This window comes from Bos taurus, chromosome 15, assembly GCF_002263795.3.
Source record: "Bos taurus isolate L1 Dominette 01449 registration number 42190680 breed Hereford chromosome 15, ARS-UCD2.0, whole genome shotgun sequence".
NCBI lineage: Eukaryota > Metazoa > Chordata > Mammalia > Artiodactyla > Bovidae > Bos > Bos taurus.
Window position 1 is genome coordinate 63,414,754 of NC_037342.1, and position 17,804 is coordinate 63,432,557.

Here is a 17,804-nt window from a genome sequence, read left to right on the forward strand (position 1 = left end):
CCCTCTTACATAGTCAAATATTTTTGACAAGGGTGTCAAGATCATTAAATCAGGAAAGAAGTCTTGCCAACCAAAGGTTCTAGAAAAACTGGGTACAAATATGCAAAAGAATGAAGCTGAACCCTTACCTAACACCATATACAAAAATGAACTCAACCAAAACACCCAACCAACCTTTTAATAAAGCAAAACCATGTTTATTAGAATTCACTGCAGTAACTGAGGACACTACCTTGACAGTCTTCAGTTCAGTTTAGTTGAATCGCTCAGTCGTGTCCGACTCTTTGCAACCCCATGAATCGCAGCACGCCAGGCCTCCCTGTCCATCACCAACTCCCGGAGTTCACTCAGACTCACGTCCATCGGAGTCAGTGACGCCATCCAGCCATCTCATCCTCTGTCGTCCCCTTCTCCTCCTGCCCCCAATCCCTCCCAGCATCAGAGTCTTTTCCAATGAGTCAGCTCTTTGCATGAGGTGGCCAAAGTATTGGAGTTTCAGCTTCAATATCAGTCCTTCCAATGAACACCCAGGACTGATCTCCTTTAGAATGGACTGGTTGGATCTCCTTGCAGTCCAAGGGACTCTCAACAGTCTTCTCCAACACCACTGTTCAAAAGCATCAATTCTTCGGTGCTCAGCTTTCTTTATAGTCCAACTCTCATATCCATACATGACTACTGGAAAAACCATAGCCTTGACTAGACGGACCTTTGTTGGCAAAGTAATATCTCTGCTTTTTAATATGCTGTCTACGCTGGTCATAACTTTTCTGCCAAGGAGTAAGCGTCTTTTTATTTCATGGCTGCAGTCACCATCTGCAGTGATTTTGGAGCCCCAAAAAACAAAGTCAGCCACTGTTACCCCATCTATTTGCCATGAAGCGATAGGACCAGATGCCATGATCTTAGTTTTCTGCATGTTGAGCTTTAAGCCAACTGATTTACTCTCTTCTTTCACTTTCATCAAGAGGCTCTTTAGTTCTTTTTTGCTTTATGCCATAAGGGTGGTGTCATCTACATATCTGAGGGTATTGGTATTTCTCCTGGCAATCTTAATTCCAGCTTGTGCTTCATACAGCATTTCTCATGATGTACTCTGCATATAAGTTAAATAAACAGGGTGACAATACACAGCCTTGACATACTCCTTTCCCTATTTGGAACCAGTCTGTTGTTCCATGTTCAGTTCTAACTGTTGCTTCTTGACCTGCATACAGATTTCTCAGGAGGCAGATCACGTGGTCTGGTATTACCATTCACTAATTATCTCATGTATTTGGATCTATTTCTGGACTCTGTTATATTTTACCTGTTCATGTGTCAGTTCAGTTCAGTCGCTCAGTCATGTCCAACTCTTTGAGACCCCATGAATTACAGCACGCCAGGCTTCCCTGTCCATCACCAACTCCCGGAGTTCACTAAAACTCATGTCCATCGAGTCAGTGATGCCATCCAGCCATCTCATCCTCTGTTGTCCCCTTCTCCTCCTGCCCCCAATCCCTCCCAGCATCAGAGTCTTTTCCAATGAGTCAACTCTTTGCATGAGGTGGCCAAAGTACTGGAGTTTCAGCTTTAGCACCATTCCTTCCAAAGAATACCCAGGACCGATCTCCTTTAGAATGGACTGGTTGGATCTCCTTGCAGTCCAAGGGACTCTCAAGAGTCTTCTCCAACACCACAGTTCAAAAGCATCAATTCTTCGGTGCTCAGCTTTCTTCACAGTCCAACTCTCACATCCATACATGACTACTGGAAAAACCATAGCCTTGACTAGACGGACCTTTGTTGGCAAAGTAATGTCTCTGCTTTTGAATATGCTATCTAGGTTGGTCATAACTTTCCTTCCAAGGGGTAAGCATCTTTTAATTTCATGGCTGCAACCACCATCTGCAGTGATTTAGGAGCCCAAAAAAATAAAGTCCGACACTGTTTCCACTGTTTCCCCATCTATTTCCCATTAAGTGATGGGACCGGATGCCTGTTCATCTATGCTGCTGCTGCTGCTGCTAAGTCGCTTCAGTCGTGTCTGACTCTGTGCGACCCCATCGACGGCAGCCTACTAGGCTCCTCTGTCCCTGGGATTCTCCAGGCAAGAATACTGGAGTGGGTTGCCATTTCCTTCTCCAATGGATGAAAGTGAAAAGTGAAAGTGAAGTTGTTCAGTCGTGCCTGACTCTTAGCAACCCCATGGACTGCAGCCCACCAGGCTCCTCCATCCATGGGATTTTCCAGGCAAGAGTACTGGAGTGGGTTGCCATTGCCTTCTCCTCTGTTCATGTATACTACCAAGCTATTTCAATTATTGCAGCTTTAAAATACGTTTATGATTCTTGTGGGACTATTTCATCCTCTTTGTTTTCAAAACTTTCCCAGGCACTTTTTTCAAGTTTATTTCCACATAAATCTTAGAATCAGCGTAAGTATCCCATATACACAAGTGGTATTTTAAACTGGACTATATAAAACTTACTGATTAACTTAGAGATTCCAATAACTTTTGACTGTTAATGCTCTCTATTCAAAATAAGCTATGACTTTACGTTCTGAAATATGCTTGGAAGTTTCAATTGCATTTGGAATTTATCTGTTTTTTCCTCTGCACAGACAGGTTTCTTTATTTCAGACCTGTCCCTCATGTAACCCAACTCTGGTTTTACTCCCATTTCTACACAACCTTGTTGATCTGTCTGGCTTCAAAATTCCCATCGTAGGCCTGTCCTCTCTATTATGTGAATTCTGATTCTGACGTGTTGTCTCTGTGTTCCTGTTTCAAAACTACCTAACACTGCAAAGAAGGGCCATCTTGATTAAGCTTTCAGTTTTTAGTTGTTAAAGTTACTTTGCTGGAAAGGCAAGAGAAGCACTATCAAAAATGCTTCTATATGGATAAGGATCAAAAGAGAATCAGATTTTTTAAATATTTGGTTATAATATGTAATAATAGCCTAGGAAAATATGGAACTATTCTGAGGTTACATTTCTTAAAAAATACTTTGACTCTTCTATAATACACAATATGTTTTTCAGATATGAAATAATTCACAATAGTTTCCAGAGTTATCCTTTGCTATTTTCCTATTAGAAAGCATGAAAAATAAATGGTTATTCTGTTTTTTGGAAGCCCAAATGTTATTAATAGTTTTAGCTGTAATTTTTTGGAGACTCTGTAAAGTGATGCACAATTCTCCAAATATTATATTTTGGAAATTTAAAAATTATCTTTGCAAGTAAGGATTAAAATACATTTTTAAATAAAATGATAATCATAAGAGGAAATACTCACCTTTTGCCATTTAAGTTCTTGTGTCTCCATAATAATTTTAGCAATCTGCTCTTCATACTGAGTTTCTGCTTCCTAAGTCAAAAAGAAGAAAAATGCTAGTAAATAAGGACTTGAAAACTTCCAGTTTTGGTTCATTCTAAGGAGAAAGAGATCTAAAGAGATAAAAAACAACATCCTCCCACCCTTACAACAAGAAAAAAAAGTTGGAAATGTTGCAAGTTAAATAGTTAAATCCATCAGAGAACTGAGGTCCCATATCAACCAAGTAATCCAAAATCTGGATTGAGACAGGTACCTTCAGGGAGAAAAGAACCACAGCATTTGCTTACCGGGAACATAAGCCACTGAGTACTGATAAGAAAACTCAGCTACAAGTCCTTAATACATTTCTAAAGGCAGAGCATGGGCTGGTGTAAGAAGATGAATCTCCTGATGGCTAGAGAAATAAGGAGGTTAATGCTTTCTGACAGGTTTTTCTTCCATGAAACCCACTAGGTGCTTACAGAAAAGGAAGGAAAGAATCTGAGAAAACTTTCCCCCTGTGGTACTGGTTGGAGAGGAGAAGAGCAGTCACAAGCCATCTTCCCTAAATCTACTACAGACCAAAAACTTAATCTGCAGGGGAAAGGAAAATCAAAAGTACATCTAAGGACACTAGTGGAAAACCTCTGTAGCTAGGAAAAGGAATCAACTGACAACACTAAAAACTTACTTAGACAAGACTATCTTTCTTATCTCCTTGAAAGAACAAAACCGTTAATCTACGGAGGGTAGGGCAATAAAAACTGTAGCATGAGAGCACTTGTGGAAACCCCCTGAAGCTGAGAGAAGGCTACAAAAATAAAACAACAGTTCTATCACTGGGGCAGGGGAAGGAATACATTCTAGGCCTACCATTAAATACAGAAAAGGGATCAGAATTCTAGTGAAGGCTTCACCTTGAGAATCAGGTTCACTAAAGACTGAGGGCTTAATAGAAACATCAGAAAATGCTCCTATTCCCTACCTGATACCACCACCCAACTAATTAAGCAGTGAGATACAGCTGGAAGAGCTGCAAAGACAGACCCTCTCTGGGAAGCAGCACAAAGAGACCCAAAATCAAGGGAGGAAGTCTAAAGTCAGCCAGGAAGCAGTTATTTCGAAAAACTCTGATTTTGTTTAAAATATTGTAATATTCTTGAATTTGTCCGCACAATAAACAGAAGTATCACTAGAGAAATCTGAAGCTTCTATTGGAAACTTTGACAGGTAGACTTGAAAGGGGACTGGTTGAGTGTTAGAGGACTGTCACCACACACACACACTTATCACACACACACACACACTCACAGACAGCTCTTCTGCAAAGACTGAGAGGTTTTCTTGTTTGTTTTGCTTCCAGGTATTTTAGGCTATCTCTGTCAGACAAAGCACTAGCTGATCACTAAGCTAAGAACATGGCACACGTGACAAAAACTGAAGACTTAAAATTATTTCAGAAAAGTCACTAAACAGAGACAAAAACAAGCAGCAACCCTGTAGAGAAGGAGGAATCGTATTTCCAGAGCTGTCACATACTCAAAATGCCCATTTCTCAACAAAATGTCCATTTCTCAACAAAAAATTATAAGGCATCCAGGTAAACAGAAGAGTGATTCATACACAGGAAAACAAACAAACAAACAATTTAATAGTAACTGTTCCTGAGCAAATGCAGACAATGGACCTAGACAGACTTTAAATCAATAATTTTAAAATATGTGCAAAATGCTAAAAGAAACCATGTACAGAAGTTCTATAGCCATTAAAAAGTTAAGGGAATGCTACAAACAAGTTTATGGTCATAAATGTGACAACTTACAGAGACAGACCAATTATTCCAAAACAACAAACTACCAAACCTCAACTAAGGAGATAAACAAAATCTGCAACAGCTCGATAACCATAAATTCAAAAGCTCCTAAAAAAGAAATTTCTTTCTTAGGAAACAGCTTTTCTTTAAGTGTGAACATTTAGGCTATTCCATGCATATTAGAAATACTTATTTTTGATACTTGGTACTTAATCAAACCAAGAAACCCTCTGAAAGAGTGATTAATATTGTATTAGACAATATGAAAAACTGAATTGGGCCATTTAGTAGGAGGTGGATTATGAGTTTGAAAAGGAGAATGAAAGTACCCAGTTACAGTTTTGGCTACTTGGACAAGAGCCTGCTATATATACTACATCCCTAAATCTGTTCAGGGTCAAGAATTGAAGAGGCCTGACCAATGCACAGTCCATCGTGTAAAACTACAGCCTGAAGCAAGTACTTTAAAAAAAGCATGTCACTTTCTAAAGGTTATAAAGAGTAAATAAACCAGCAAATTACTCCTCTTTTATTGTTTTGTAAAAACAATAAAATCCTTGTAGTCCTAAGGCAGCCAATAAAAAATAAACACTTTAAAGTTTAGTTTTTAAAGTCTTTTTTAAGGTTCTATATTCTTGGATATTTTATTGAAGTTTCATATGGGATTTCCTTACCAAATTTATCATATTTTTTTCTCATTGACAATTTAATAAGAATTTTTATTAATGATTTTTGAAAACTGCCTGAAGAATGAAAAAAAGTGAAAAGTTCAAATAAAATGTAAATAATAATTTTTAATAAAAAGCAAGAAGTTATACCAAAATCCTAACACAGTAGAAGTATATTATAATGTTACTTTCAGCAATGTGGATAACACTCATTTTCCCAGTTTTCCATGTGGTTTAAGATACAGATTCTACAAATCATTATAACTGCAAAAGGGTTATGACAGCACAACTAATTTTACGGGGAACTGAAATGCTGCTTAATATTATTTACCACATTGTACGCATGTTCAGCTGGTCAGTTATGTATGACTTTTTTGACCCCATGGACTGTGGCCCACCAGGCTCCTCTGTCCATGGGATTATCCCAGCAAGAATTACACCATTAATTACCCAGTTTCCTTCCTACTAATTTCCTTAGCAAATCATTGCCTTTTTTTTTTTTTTTTTTTTGGCTGCACCCCACCAAACATCAAATGACCCAAAAATGAAGGAAAAAAAGAGACAACAGAAACAGATCTACAGGTCCATATATTAGAGTTTATAGGTATTGTTGTTATTCAGTCACTAAGTCGTGTCTAATTCTTTGCAACCCCATATACTGCATCATGCCAGGCTTCCCAGTCCTTCACTATCTCTCAGAGTTTGCTCAAACTCACACCTTATTGAGTCAGTGACGCTATCCAACCATCTCATCCTTTGTTGCTCCCTTCTCCTGCCCTCAATCTTTCCTAGCATCAGGGTCTTTTTCCAACGAGTCAGCTCTTCCCATCAGGTGGTACTGAAACTTTAGTCCAATGAATATTCAGAGGATTTCCTTTAAGACTGACTGGTTTGATCTCCTTGCTGTCCAAGTAACTCTCAAGAGTCTTCTCCAGCACCACAGCTTGAAAGCATCAATTCTTGCCTTCTTTACGGTCAAACTCTCACATCCATAGATTACTACTGGAAAAACCATAACTTTAGCTATACGGACCTTTGTTGGCAAAGTGATGTCTCTGCTTTTTAATATGTTGTCTACATTTGTCACAGCTTCCTTCCAAGGAGTATGCATCTTTTAATTTCATGGCTGCAGTCACCATCTATAGTGATTTGATTTTGGAGCCCAAGAAGATAAAATCTATTATTGTTTCCACTTTTTCTCCATCTATTTTCCATGAAGTGGTGGGACTGGATGCCATGATCTTAGTTCTTTGAACGTTGAGTTTTAAGCCAGATTTTTCACTCTCTTCTTTCACTCTTATCAGGAGCTCTTTAGTTCCTCTTTGCTTTATTCCATTAGAATTATATCATCTGCATATCTGAGGTTGTTGATATTTCTCCCAGTAATCTTAATTCCAGCTTATGAGTCAGCCTGGCATTTTGCATGATGTACTCTTAATATAAGTTAAATATGCAGGGTGACAATATACTCATTGACAGCCTTGATGTACTCCTTTCCCAAATTTGAACCAGTCCATTGTTCCATGTCTGATTCTAACTATTGCTTCTTGACCTGCCTACAGGCTTCTCAGGAGACAGGTAAGGTGGTCTGGTATTCCCATTTCTTTAAGACTTTTTCACAGTTTGTTGTTGATTCACACAGTCAAAGGCTTTAGCATAGTCAATGAAACAGAAGTAGATGTTTTTCTGGAATTCACTTGCTTTTTCTGTGATCCAACGGATGTTGGCAACTTGATCTCTTTTTCCTCACCTTTCCTAAATCCAGCTTGTACATCTAGACATGTTCAGTTCATGTACTGCTGAAGCCTACCTTGAAGGATTTTGAGCATTACATTGCTAGCACATAAAATGAGCACAACTGTGTGGTAATTTGAACATTTTTTGGCACTGTCTGTCTTTGGGATTGGAATGAAAGCTAACCTTTTCCAGTCCTGTGGCCACTGCTGAGTTTTCCAAATTTGCTGGCATATTGAGTGTAGCACTTTCACAGCATCATCTTTTAGGATTTGAAATAGCTCAGCTAGAATTCAATCACTTACACTAGCTTTGTTCATAATAATGCTTCCTGAGGCCCACTTGACTTCACATTCCAGGATGTTTGGCTCTAGATGAGTGACCACACCATCAGAGTTCGTTGTTTAGTTGCTAAGTCATATCTGACTCTTTGTGACCCCGTGGATTGTAACCCACCAGGCTCCTGTGTCCATGGGATTCCCTAGGCAAGAATAGTGGAGTGGGTTGCCATTTCCTTCTCCAGGGAATCTTCCCGACCCAGGGACTGAACCCATGTCTCCTGCATGCAGGGAGATTCTTTACCACCTGAGCCACCAGTAAAGCTTATCTGGGTCATTAAGACCTTTTTTGTATAGCTCTTCTGTGTATTCTGCCACCACTTCTTAATATCTTCTGCTTCTCTTAGGTCCTTGATGTTTCTGTCCTTTACTGTGCCTATCTTTGTATGAAATGTTCCCTTGGTATCTCCAATTTTCTTGAAGAAATCTCTAGTCTTTCCCATTCTATTGTTTTTCTCCATTACTTTGCATTGTTCGCTTAAGGTTTTCTTATCCCTTTTTGCTATTCTCTGCAACTCTGCATTCAGTTGGGTGTATCTTTCCCTTTCTCCCCTGCCTTTCGTTTCTCTTCTATTTTCAGCTATTCGTAAGGCCTCCTCAGACAACCATTGTGCCTTCTCACATTTCTTTTTCTTGGGGGTGGTTCTTGTCACTGCTTCCTACACAATGTTACAAACCTTCAGCCACAGTTCTTCAGGCATTCTGTCTACCAGATCTAATCCCTTGAATCTATTCATCACCTCTACTGTATAATGATACGGGATTTGATTTAAGTCATACCTGAATGGCCTAGTGGTTTTCCCTACTTTCTTCAATTTAAGCGTGAATTTTCAAATAAGAAACTCATGATCTGAGCCACAGTCAGCTCCCGATCTTGTTTTTGCTGACTCTGTAGAGTTTCTCCATCTTCGGCTGCAAAGAATATAATCAATCAGATTTAAATCCTGGCCCTCTGGTGATGTCCATGTGTACAGTCGTCTCTTGTGTTGTTGGAAGAGGGTGTTTGCTATGACCAATGTGTTCTCTTGGCAAAACTCTGTTAGCCTTTGTGCTGGTTCATTTTGTACTCCAAGGCCAAACTTGCCTGTTATTCCAGATATCTTTTGACTTCCTACTTGTGCATTCCAATCCCTTATGATGAAAAGGATATCTTTTTTTAGTGTTAGTTCTAGAAAGTCTTGTATGTCTTCAGAGAACTGTTCAACTTCAGCTTCTTTGGCCGTAGTGGTTGGGGCATAGACTTGAATTACTGTGATGTTGAATGGTTTACCTTGGAAATGAACAGAGATCATTCTGTTGGTTTTGAGACTGCACCCAAGTACTGCATTTCAGACTCTTTTGTTGACTATAAGGGCTACTCCAATCCTTCTAGGGGATTCTTGCCCACATTACTAGATATAATGGTCATCTGAATTAAAATCACCCATTCCTGTCCATTTTAGTTCACTGATTCCTCAAATGTCAATGTTCACTCACACCATCTCCTGCTTGACCATGTCCAATTTATCTTGATTCATGAACCGAATATTCTAGGTTCCTATGCAATACTGTTCTTTATAGCCTCAGATTTTACTTTCACCACCAGACACATCCACAGCTGAGTGTCATTTCCACTTTGGCCCAGACTCTTCATTCGTTCTGGAGCTATTTCTCTGCTCTTCCCCAGTGGCATATTGGACACCTACCAACCTGGGGGCTCATATTCTGGAGTCATATCTTTTTGCTTTTTCATACTGTTCATAGATATATATATACTATATATAGATATAGACTTTAAATATATGAAACTATATGCAAGAAACTATATGACAATATCAATTTCAGCAGAGGAATGAAAGTTATAAAAGAAGAACCAAATGAAAATATTAGGACTGAAAATATAAGAAGGAAAATTAAGAACTCAACAGATTGACCTAATCAGCAAACTACATAACCTGAAAATTCATTAACTGAAAGGAAGGGGAAAAAATAACCAGACTGAAATATGTACAGAAAAATAAAAAGGAGAAGGAAAATGCAGACAAAAAATAAATAAATAATTATACAGAAGATTTGAACAAGATTGACAAAGTTGACCAAATTCACAGTCATTCTATATTGCACCCAAGAAACACAGAATACATATTATATTTTTTTCGAATTCATCTCTGTTGGCCTATTCAGCAAATTTGATTATATGCTTGACTAGAGAACAAAGTTCCACAAATATTATGTGACTGAAATTATATAAAGCTTATAATCTGACATAAAATTATCCAAAAAAATGTTTTAAAGTTAATAGAAAGTAAAATGAAACTCTCAAATATTTGTAGAAGTAGTAGTATACATCTAAATAATGCATGGGTCAAAGAATAAATTACAATCTGAACTGAATGATAATAAAGATGTAGATAATATAGTTAATGAATCTACATAAATTTGTGGGATCCAACTAAAGGCATGCTAAGAGAAAAATTTAGTCTTAAATGCTGTACATTAGAAAAGGAACAAAGATGAAAACTAATCAACTAAATACCATCTTTAGAAGTTCAAGACAAAAAGAACAAATTAAAGTAAGGAAATAATAAAGATAAGAGTGAATAGTAATAAAACACAAAACAAATATGCAACAGAGAGAATCAAAGGGGAAAATTAATTCCTTGAAAAGAACAACATAACTGATAAATCTTGAAAAAGACTGATCCAAAATTCCTACTCATTTACAACATCTCTGCATCAGTTATTTCTTCTATGAAGCTTTCCTCACTCCCCTTAGTAAAATGAGACATTTCATTGTCCAGACTCAGAGTATATTCTGCAATCCTTTATTATTACATGGTATTATATTCTCTAAAACCTGGCATAAGTGTTCACGAAATATTAAATGAATGATCAAATATAGTTTTGCTTATTATCTCTTTAAAATTAAAAAGAAAAGAATCATATTGATTTCTACTATAGTATTTCTTGAACTTTCAGTTTCAAAGTCTAAATTTCCTTTTACAAACTTTTTATTTTGAAATTATTTTAGACTTACAGAAGACTTATAAAGATAGTAGAGTTCATATATACCCTTTATCCAGCTTCCCTAACTTTAAATTTTACATAAGTAGGGTACATTTATCAAAGTCAAGAAAATAACATTGTTATAATATTATTGATTAGACTATAAGGTTTCTTCACATTTCACTAGTTTTTCCACCAATATCTGTTTCAGGATATAATACGGGACACCATGTTATGGTTAATCATGTTTCCTTAGACTCCTCCAATCTGTAATAATTTCTCTCTTGTTTTTTATGACCTTGCTCTGACAAACACTGAGGAGCTATCTTGTAGAATGTTCTACATATGGTGTTCGTCTGCTATTTTTTCATGATTAAACTAGGTTTCAAGAATACCACAGCAGTAAAGTTCCCTTCTCATCACATCATATCATGAGTACCTGATGTTCACACGAATTACTGAACCACACCAATTCTTTCTGGGGATCTTAAACTTAATCATTTAGTGAAGGTGGTATTTGCCAAGTTTCTCCACAGTAAACTATTTTTCCCTTTATATTTTCTATCTGTTAAAACTTAGTCCACCATCAAGGTGAGGGAAATTAAGCTCCACTTCCTAGAGAAAAGAATATCAAGCAATTTGTGAACATGTATAAAACCATCACAGTAACTTACTAAACAATTTGGGAAAGGTACTACAACTATTCTATTTCTCCTTAAAGTTTCATCCACTAATTTCAGCATTCATCTGTGGATCTTGCCTGCAGTAATTATTACTGTGATGCTTTAAGGGTGGTTTCTGTTTCTCTCCTTCCTTCTACATTTATTAATTGCGATAAAAGATTTGTCCCATCTCCCTCATTTATTTATTTTATCATTCACTTATGTTAGTAGGGTACAATGGATATTTATTTTATTCTTTGGGTTACAATCCAATACTATCATCATTTATTTTGTTGCTCAAATTCTTCCAGCTATGTTCATGGGAATTCTTTAAGGCTGGTTTCTGTACCCTTTTGACATGCTGTTTTAAGTACCTTCTTAAAGTACCTTCCAGCACTACAAGATATCCAACTCTAGAACAAACCACTTCTTCAAGGGGTCCTGGTTCCTTTTATTAGATAATGACATATAGAACCAAAAAGTGAGTACTATAGATGGTTCCTGCTATGGGAGTGTTGCTACCTCTATGCCCTTTCAGCAGAGCCAGAAAATCTATGTATATAGTCTAGCCAATATGTATACATGTCTGTATTTCTGTATCTGTTTATACTAAATGAGTTCATAGTGATACCTTCAACTTTAATCCCACACCACAGAATTCATTCTAGCCTCCCCAAACACATACTTATTTGTAACTTCTTCCTTCAACAGAGAAAAAAATTCTACACAGCTCTATAACCTGCTTAATTTGTTCAACCCTAGCATAGCTATAAGTAGTGTCGGTATTACTCCCATGAAAAATAAATCTGCCAACCAGAGAGTGTTTAATGCAAACATTTAAGCATTTCTGTCTTCAGCCTTACAGTATCAACTCAACACGACAGAGGATGAGATGGTTGGATGGGCTTAATGGACGTGAGTTTGAGCAAGGTCCAGGAGTTGGTGATGGACAGGGAAGCCTGGCGTGCTGCAGTCCTTGGGGTCGCAAAGAGTCGGACACGACTGAGCGACTGAACTGATCAACTCAACGTACATTCTCTAAAGTTCTTAAATCAGCTTCTTTTCCCACCCACGTCTTTCACTGAAGTAATGGTGAAACAGTTATATATATTTTCACAGTCTGCATTCCATCCTGAAATTCTCCCCACACTCTGGTTGAATTTTTATAAAGGTTGCATATAGTATAGTTCACTGTGGTGTATAGTTTTATGGATTTTGACAGAAGCATGGAGAAATGTTTCTACCATCACTGTACCATACAGAAAAATCCATCACTCCTCAAAATTCTCTTATGCATTCCATTTATAGATAATCCCTATCCCATCCTTCAACACCTGGCAACTACTGATTTGTTTCCTATCCCCATAGTCTTGCCTCTTCCAGATCAGATCAGATCCATACAAATGCACTGCCTAGTATGAAGACTTACATAATTACTTCTTCCACTTAGAAAAACTCATTCAATACTCATGGTATCATTTTTGAGGCTGTTTGGGGGGGAACAAAATTGTTTTAAGCACTTTAAAGTATCATGCCACTGTCTCCTGGACTGAGCAATTATTATCAAGAAGTCCACTATGAATAGTATTATTGTTCTTTTGAAAATAATGAATCTTTTCCCACTTCTGACTGCTTTTAAGATTTCCCATTTGTGCTTTCTATTATTATTACTGAATGAAAGATTCTTCAAATTCTACAATGCTTCACAATTCTCAGAAGTTTCACATACATGATTTTGCATTGTTGTTGTTGTTCAGTCGCTAAGTCATGTCCAACTCTTTGTCACCCCATGGACTGCAGCATTCCAGGCTTCCCTGTCCTTCACTATCTCCCGGAGTTTGCTCAAATTCATGCCCATCTGGTTGGTGATGCTACCTAACCATATCATCCTCTGCCGCCCCTTCTCCTTTTACCTTCAATCTTTCCCAGCATCAGGGTCTTTCCAGTGAATTGGCTCTTCGCATCAGATGGCCAAAGTATCAGAGTTTCAGCTTCAGCATCAGTCCTTCCAATGAATATTCAGGGTTGATTTCCCTTAGGATTGACTGATTTGATCTCTTTGCAGTCCAAGGGACTCTCAAGAGTCTTCTCCAGCACCACAGTTCAAAAGCACCAATTCTTCAGCGCTCAGCTTACTACATCTGTACATGACTACTAGAGAAACCATAGCTTTGACTACATGGACCTTTGCTGGCAAAGTGATAGCTCTGCTTTTTTAATACACTGTCTAGGTTTGTCATGGCTTTCCTTCCAAGGAGCAAGCATCTTTTTCACATAACCTCATAATAATCCTTTTTTTCACCTACCCATGTATGTCTCTCCTCCTCCCTTTCCTATCCCTATTAGTAACCACTAGTTTGTTCTCTTTATCCATGAGTCAACTTTTCTGTTTTATTCACTAGTCTGTTGGGCTTCCCTCATAGCTCAGTTGGTAAAGAATCCACCTACAATGCAGGAGACCCCAGTTCAATTCCTGGGTCAGGAAGATCCTCTGGAGAAGGGATAGGCTACCCATTCCAGTATTCTTGGGCTTCCCTTGTGGCTCAGCTGGTAAAGAATCCACCTGCAATGTGGGAGACCTGGGTTCAATCCCTGGGTTGGGAAGATCCCCTGGAGAGGGAAAGGCTACCCACTCCAGTATTCTGGCCTAGAGAATTCCATGGACTATACAGTCCATGGGGTTGCAAAGACTCAGACACGACTAAGCGACTTTCACACACATGCTAGTCTGTTTTAATTTTTAGATTCCACATTTCATTTTGCATAATGCCTTCCATCTATGTTGCTGCAAACAGCAAAATGTCATTTTTCATGGATTAGTAGTATTCCATTATAGTATTGTCGGAGAAGGCGATGGCACCCCACTCCAGTACTCTTGCCTGGAAAATCCTATGGACGGAGGAGCCTCGTAGGCTGAAGTCCATGGGGTCGCTGGGAGTCAGACACAACTGAGCAATTTCACTTTCACTTTTCACTTTCATGCATTGGAGAAGGAAATGGCAACCCACTCTAGTGTTCTTGCCTGGATAATCCCAGGGATGGGGGAGACTGGTGGGCTGCTGTCTATGGGGTCGCACAGAGTCAGACACGACTGAAGCGACTTAGCAGCAGCAGCAGCAGCATTGTAGTATTGTAGTAGTATTCCAATGCAGGAGACCTAGGTTCAATCCCTTGGTTGGGAAGATACCCTGGAGAAGGAAATGGCTACCCACTCCAGTACTCTTGCCTGGAGAATTACATGAACAAAGGAGCCTGGTGGGCTACAGTCGATGGGGTCTCAAAGAGTCAGACTCGACTGAGCAACTAACATTTTCACTTTTAGTATTCCACTGTACATGTATGGACGAATGAATGGATGGATGGATATGTATACGTGTGTGTGTGTGTGTGTGTGTATACACCACAATTTCTTTATCCATTCATCTGCTGATGGACATTTAGATTGCTTCCACATCCTGGCAACTAAATAATGCTTCTCTGAACACTGGGGTACATGCATCTATTTGAATTAGCATTTGAGCTCTTTCAAATATATACCCAGGAGTGCAGTAGCTGGGTCATATGGTAGTCCTATTTTTAGTTCTTCAAGAAATCTCCATACTGTTATCCATTGCGGCTACGTCAATTTACATTCCCCAACAGTGCATGAGGGTTCCCTTTTTTTCACATCCTTGCCAGCATTTGTTGTTTGTGTTCTATTTGATGACAGCCATTCTGATGGGTATGAATCAGTTTGGTTTTGATTTGCATTTCCCTAATGATTAGCAACGCTGAGCATCTTTTCATGTGCCTGTTGGCCATCTGCATATCCTCCTTAGAAAAATATCTACTCAGTGCTCCTTCCTATTTTTAAACAGGTTGTTTGTTTTTCTGATGTTGAGTTATATGACCTGTTTATATATTTTGGATATTAACCCCTTATTGGTCATATCACTTGCAAATATCTTCTCCTTTACAGCAATGGTTAGAGGAACTTCTCTAGGAGAAAAAAGAAGAGGCCACAACTGGAAACAAGAAAATTAGGAAATGAAAAAGCTCATCAGTAAAGGGAAAGAAACAGTAAAGGTAGGAAATCATCCACATACAAAGTTAGCAGAGTTCTGAAAGACAAAAGTAGCAAAATTATTTATATCCACAATAAGCAATTAAGGGATACACAAAATAATTAGATGCAAAATATGCTATCAACAACAGCAATAATTAGGGGAGTAGAGTATAAATGTAGGGTTTTAAAAATGCATTTGAAATTGAGAGATGAGTAAATTAAAACAATCATGAATATATATAGATTGCTATACAAAAACTTCATAGTAAACCAGAAACCAAAAATCTATAATAGATATACACCAGAAAAAGAAATGCAAACATAACCCTAAAGACAGTCATCAAATCACAAAAGAATAAAGAGGAAGAAAGGCTTATAAACCAAATCCAAAACAATTGACAAAATGTCAGTAAGAACATATATAATGATAATTACCTTAAATGTAATGAACTAAATGTTACAACCAAAAGACACAGAGTGGCTGAATGGATACAGAAACATGACCCATATATACACCGTCTATAAAAGACTCGCTTCAGATCTAAAGACACACATATAAACTCAAAGTGAGGGGATGGAAAAAGGTATTACATGCAAACGGAAACCTAAAGAAGGCCAGAGCAGCAATACTTATATCAGACAAAATAGGCTTTAAAATAAAGAGTAAGACTATTAGAAGAGACAAAGAACAACACTACATAGATCAAGAGATCAAAGAAGATATAACAAGTATAAATATATATGCACCTAATATAGGAACACCTCAATATATAAGACAAATATTATCAGACATAAAAAAAGAAGTCAACAGCAACACAATAATAGTAGGAGACTTTATTCAGAAAAGATACTATTTTAAGCTAGTTTTATAAAAAAGTTATTTTCAAAACTTATCCAAGATACCTATTTTTTAAAGCATAATTTCTTCTTTGTTTAATAGACTTTTGTTACATTGGTTGAAAGTAGCTTTATATATAGGATGGTAATTAAATTTCCTTATTATGACAACAAATTTCAGTATTTTAAAATCTTAAAACAGGGTTCATAAAAATAAAACTGTTTCAGGTTATTTTTTTACTCCTACTTATACTTTATTTCCAGGAAGTCACCAAATTTTACTGATTCTCTCTACGGTAGAGAGAATCTACCCTCAGTTACATGTAAGTCCTAATTACTTCATCCCTAGATCATTATTACAACGATTAAGAATTTATTTTTTTCATCTCAGAATCTTACCAACTCAAATCTAACACAGAGGTGATAACTTGTTCTGCAAATTCAGAGTCTCAGAAATGAAATGCTTTTCAGGGTTTCTGTCCAATACAAATCTCCTGCTAAAACCAAACATCTTTTACAATTTAATACTAGATATCCCCTTACTAAAAATTTCAGGGTTATCATTTTTAAAAACAGGGATATTTTATTATTTGAAGTCAAAATACTACATATATTTATTGTCACTTAATCATGTTATTTGTTTATTTAATCATTTAATCATTTCATTAGTATCTATCAAAACTGTACTGTGAAACTGCAGTTCTTTTTTTTTAATCAGTCACAGTATCCAACTGTAATGCTAACTATGCATTCCAAGGCACTCAATGCTAGCTAGCTTATGAAATCTCTTTTATTTTTTACCTTGGTTTATAACTTCTTTTCCACCTCCAGATGTTGACTAAATCTGACCTTTTCTCTTTTACTCTGTTGGCGAGGCTAGATTTCTTTTTTCTAAATAAGAAGCTATTTTGTTGTCTTTTTCTCTCCTTAAGACAAAAAAATAATGAACAAAATCAAGTTCTCTGACTTAATGTTTTAAAAAGAAACTCACCCTTCTCATACGTAATTCTTCTAATGCTTCCAGTAAACTTGTTTTGAAATCTAATAGCTGAATAGAAAACAATGTCTCTGAAGAACTTTGAAGAGAGAAGGCAGATGATGCTGACTCAGTCTTAAAATCGTTCTCCATATTAACATTTATTTCCTGTAATATAAATAGGTTTTAACTGAAAAAAATTTATTTAGGGTTTTCAAGTAAAAGCACAGTCATCGTAAAAATAAAACAACTTGTATCCCATAACCCTACAGGTTTAACACTGAATAACAATTTTGTCATCACTGTTATTCTGATCTTGATACACAAAACACTCAGCAACAATGATCCTATTCTATTTCTCGGTGGCTGAGGCTTTTTCTTTTACCTTAGTACCCTTAAGAACAAATTTTCTGCTCCTAACCACCCAAAGACTGGGTTCCTA

The 17,804-nt window shown here is 37.3% G+C and overlaps 1 protein-coding gene across 1 annotated transcript in view; it reads right to left on the minus strand.

Annotated features, from left to right (window-relative positions):
- Window positions 1-17,515, minus strand: part of CCDC73 (coiled-coil domain containing 73) — a 115,974-nt gene extending 98,459 nt beyond the window's left edge. The window contains 2 exon segments of the mRNA NM_001192547.1: window positions 3,284-3,355; window positions 17,378-17,515. Of these exon segments, the coding sequence (NP_001179476.1) occupies window positions 3,284-3,355; window positions 17,378-17,515 (210 nt within the window).
- Window positions 17,516-17,804: the final 289 nt, after the last annotated feature.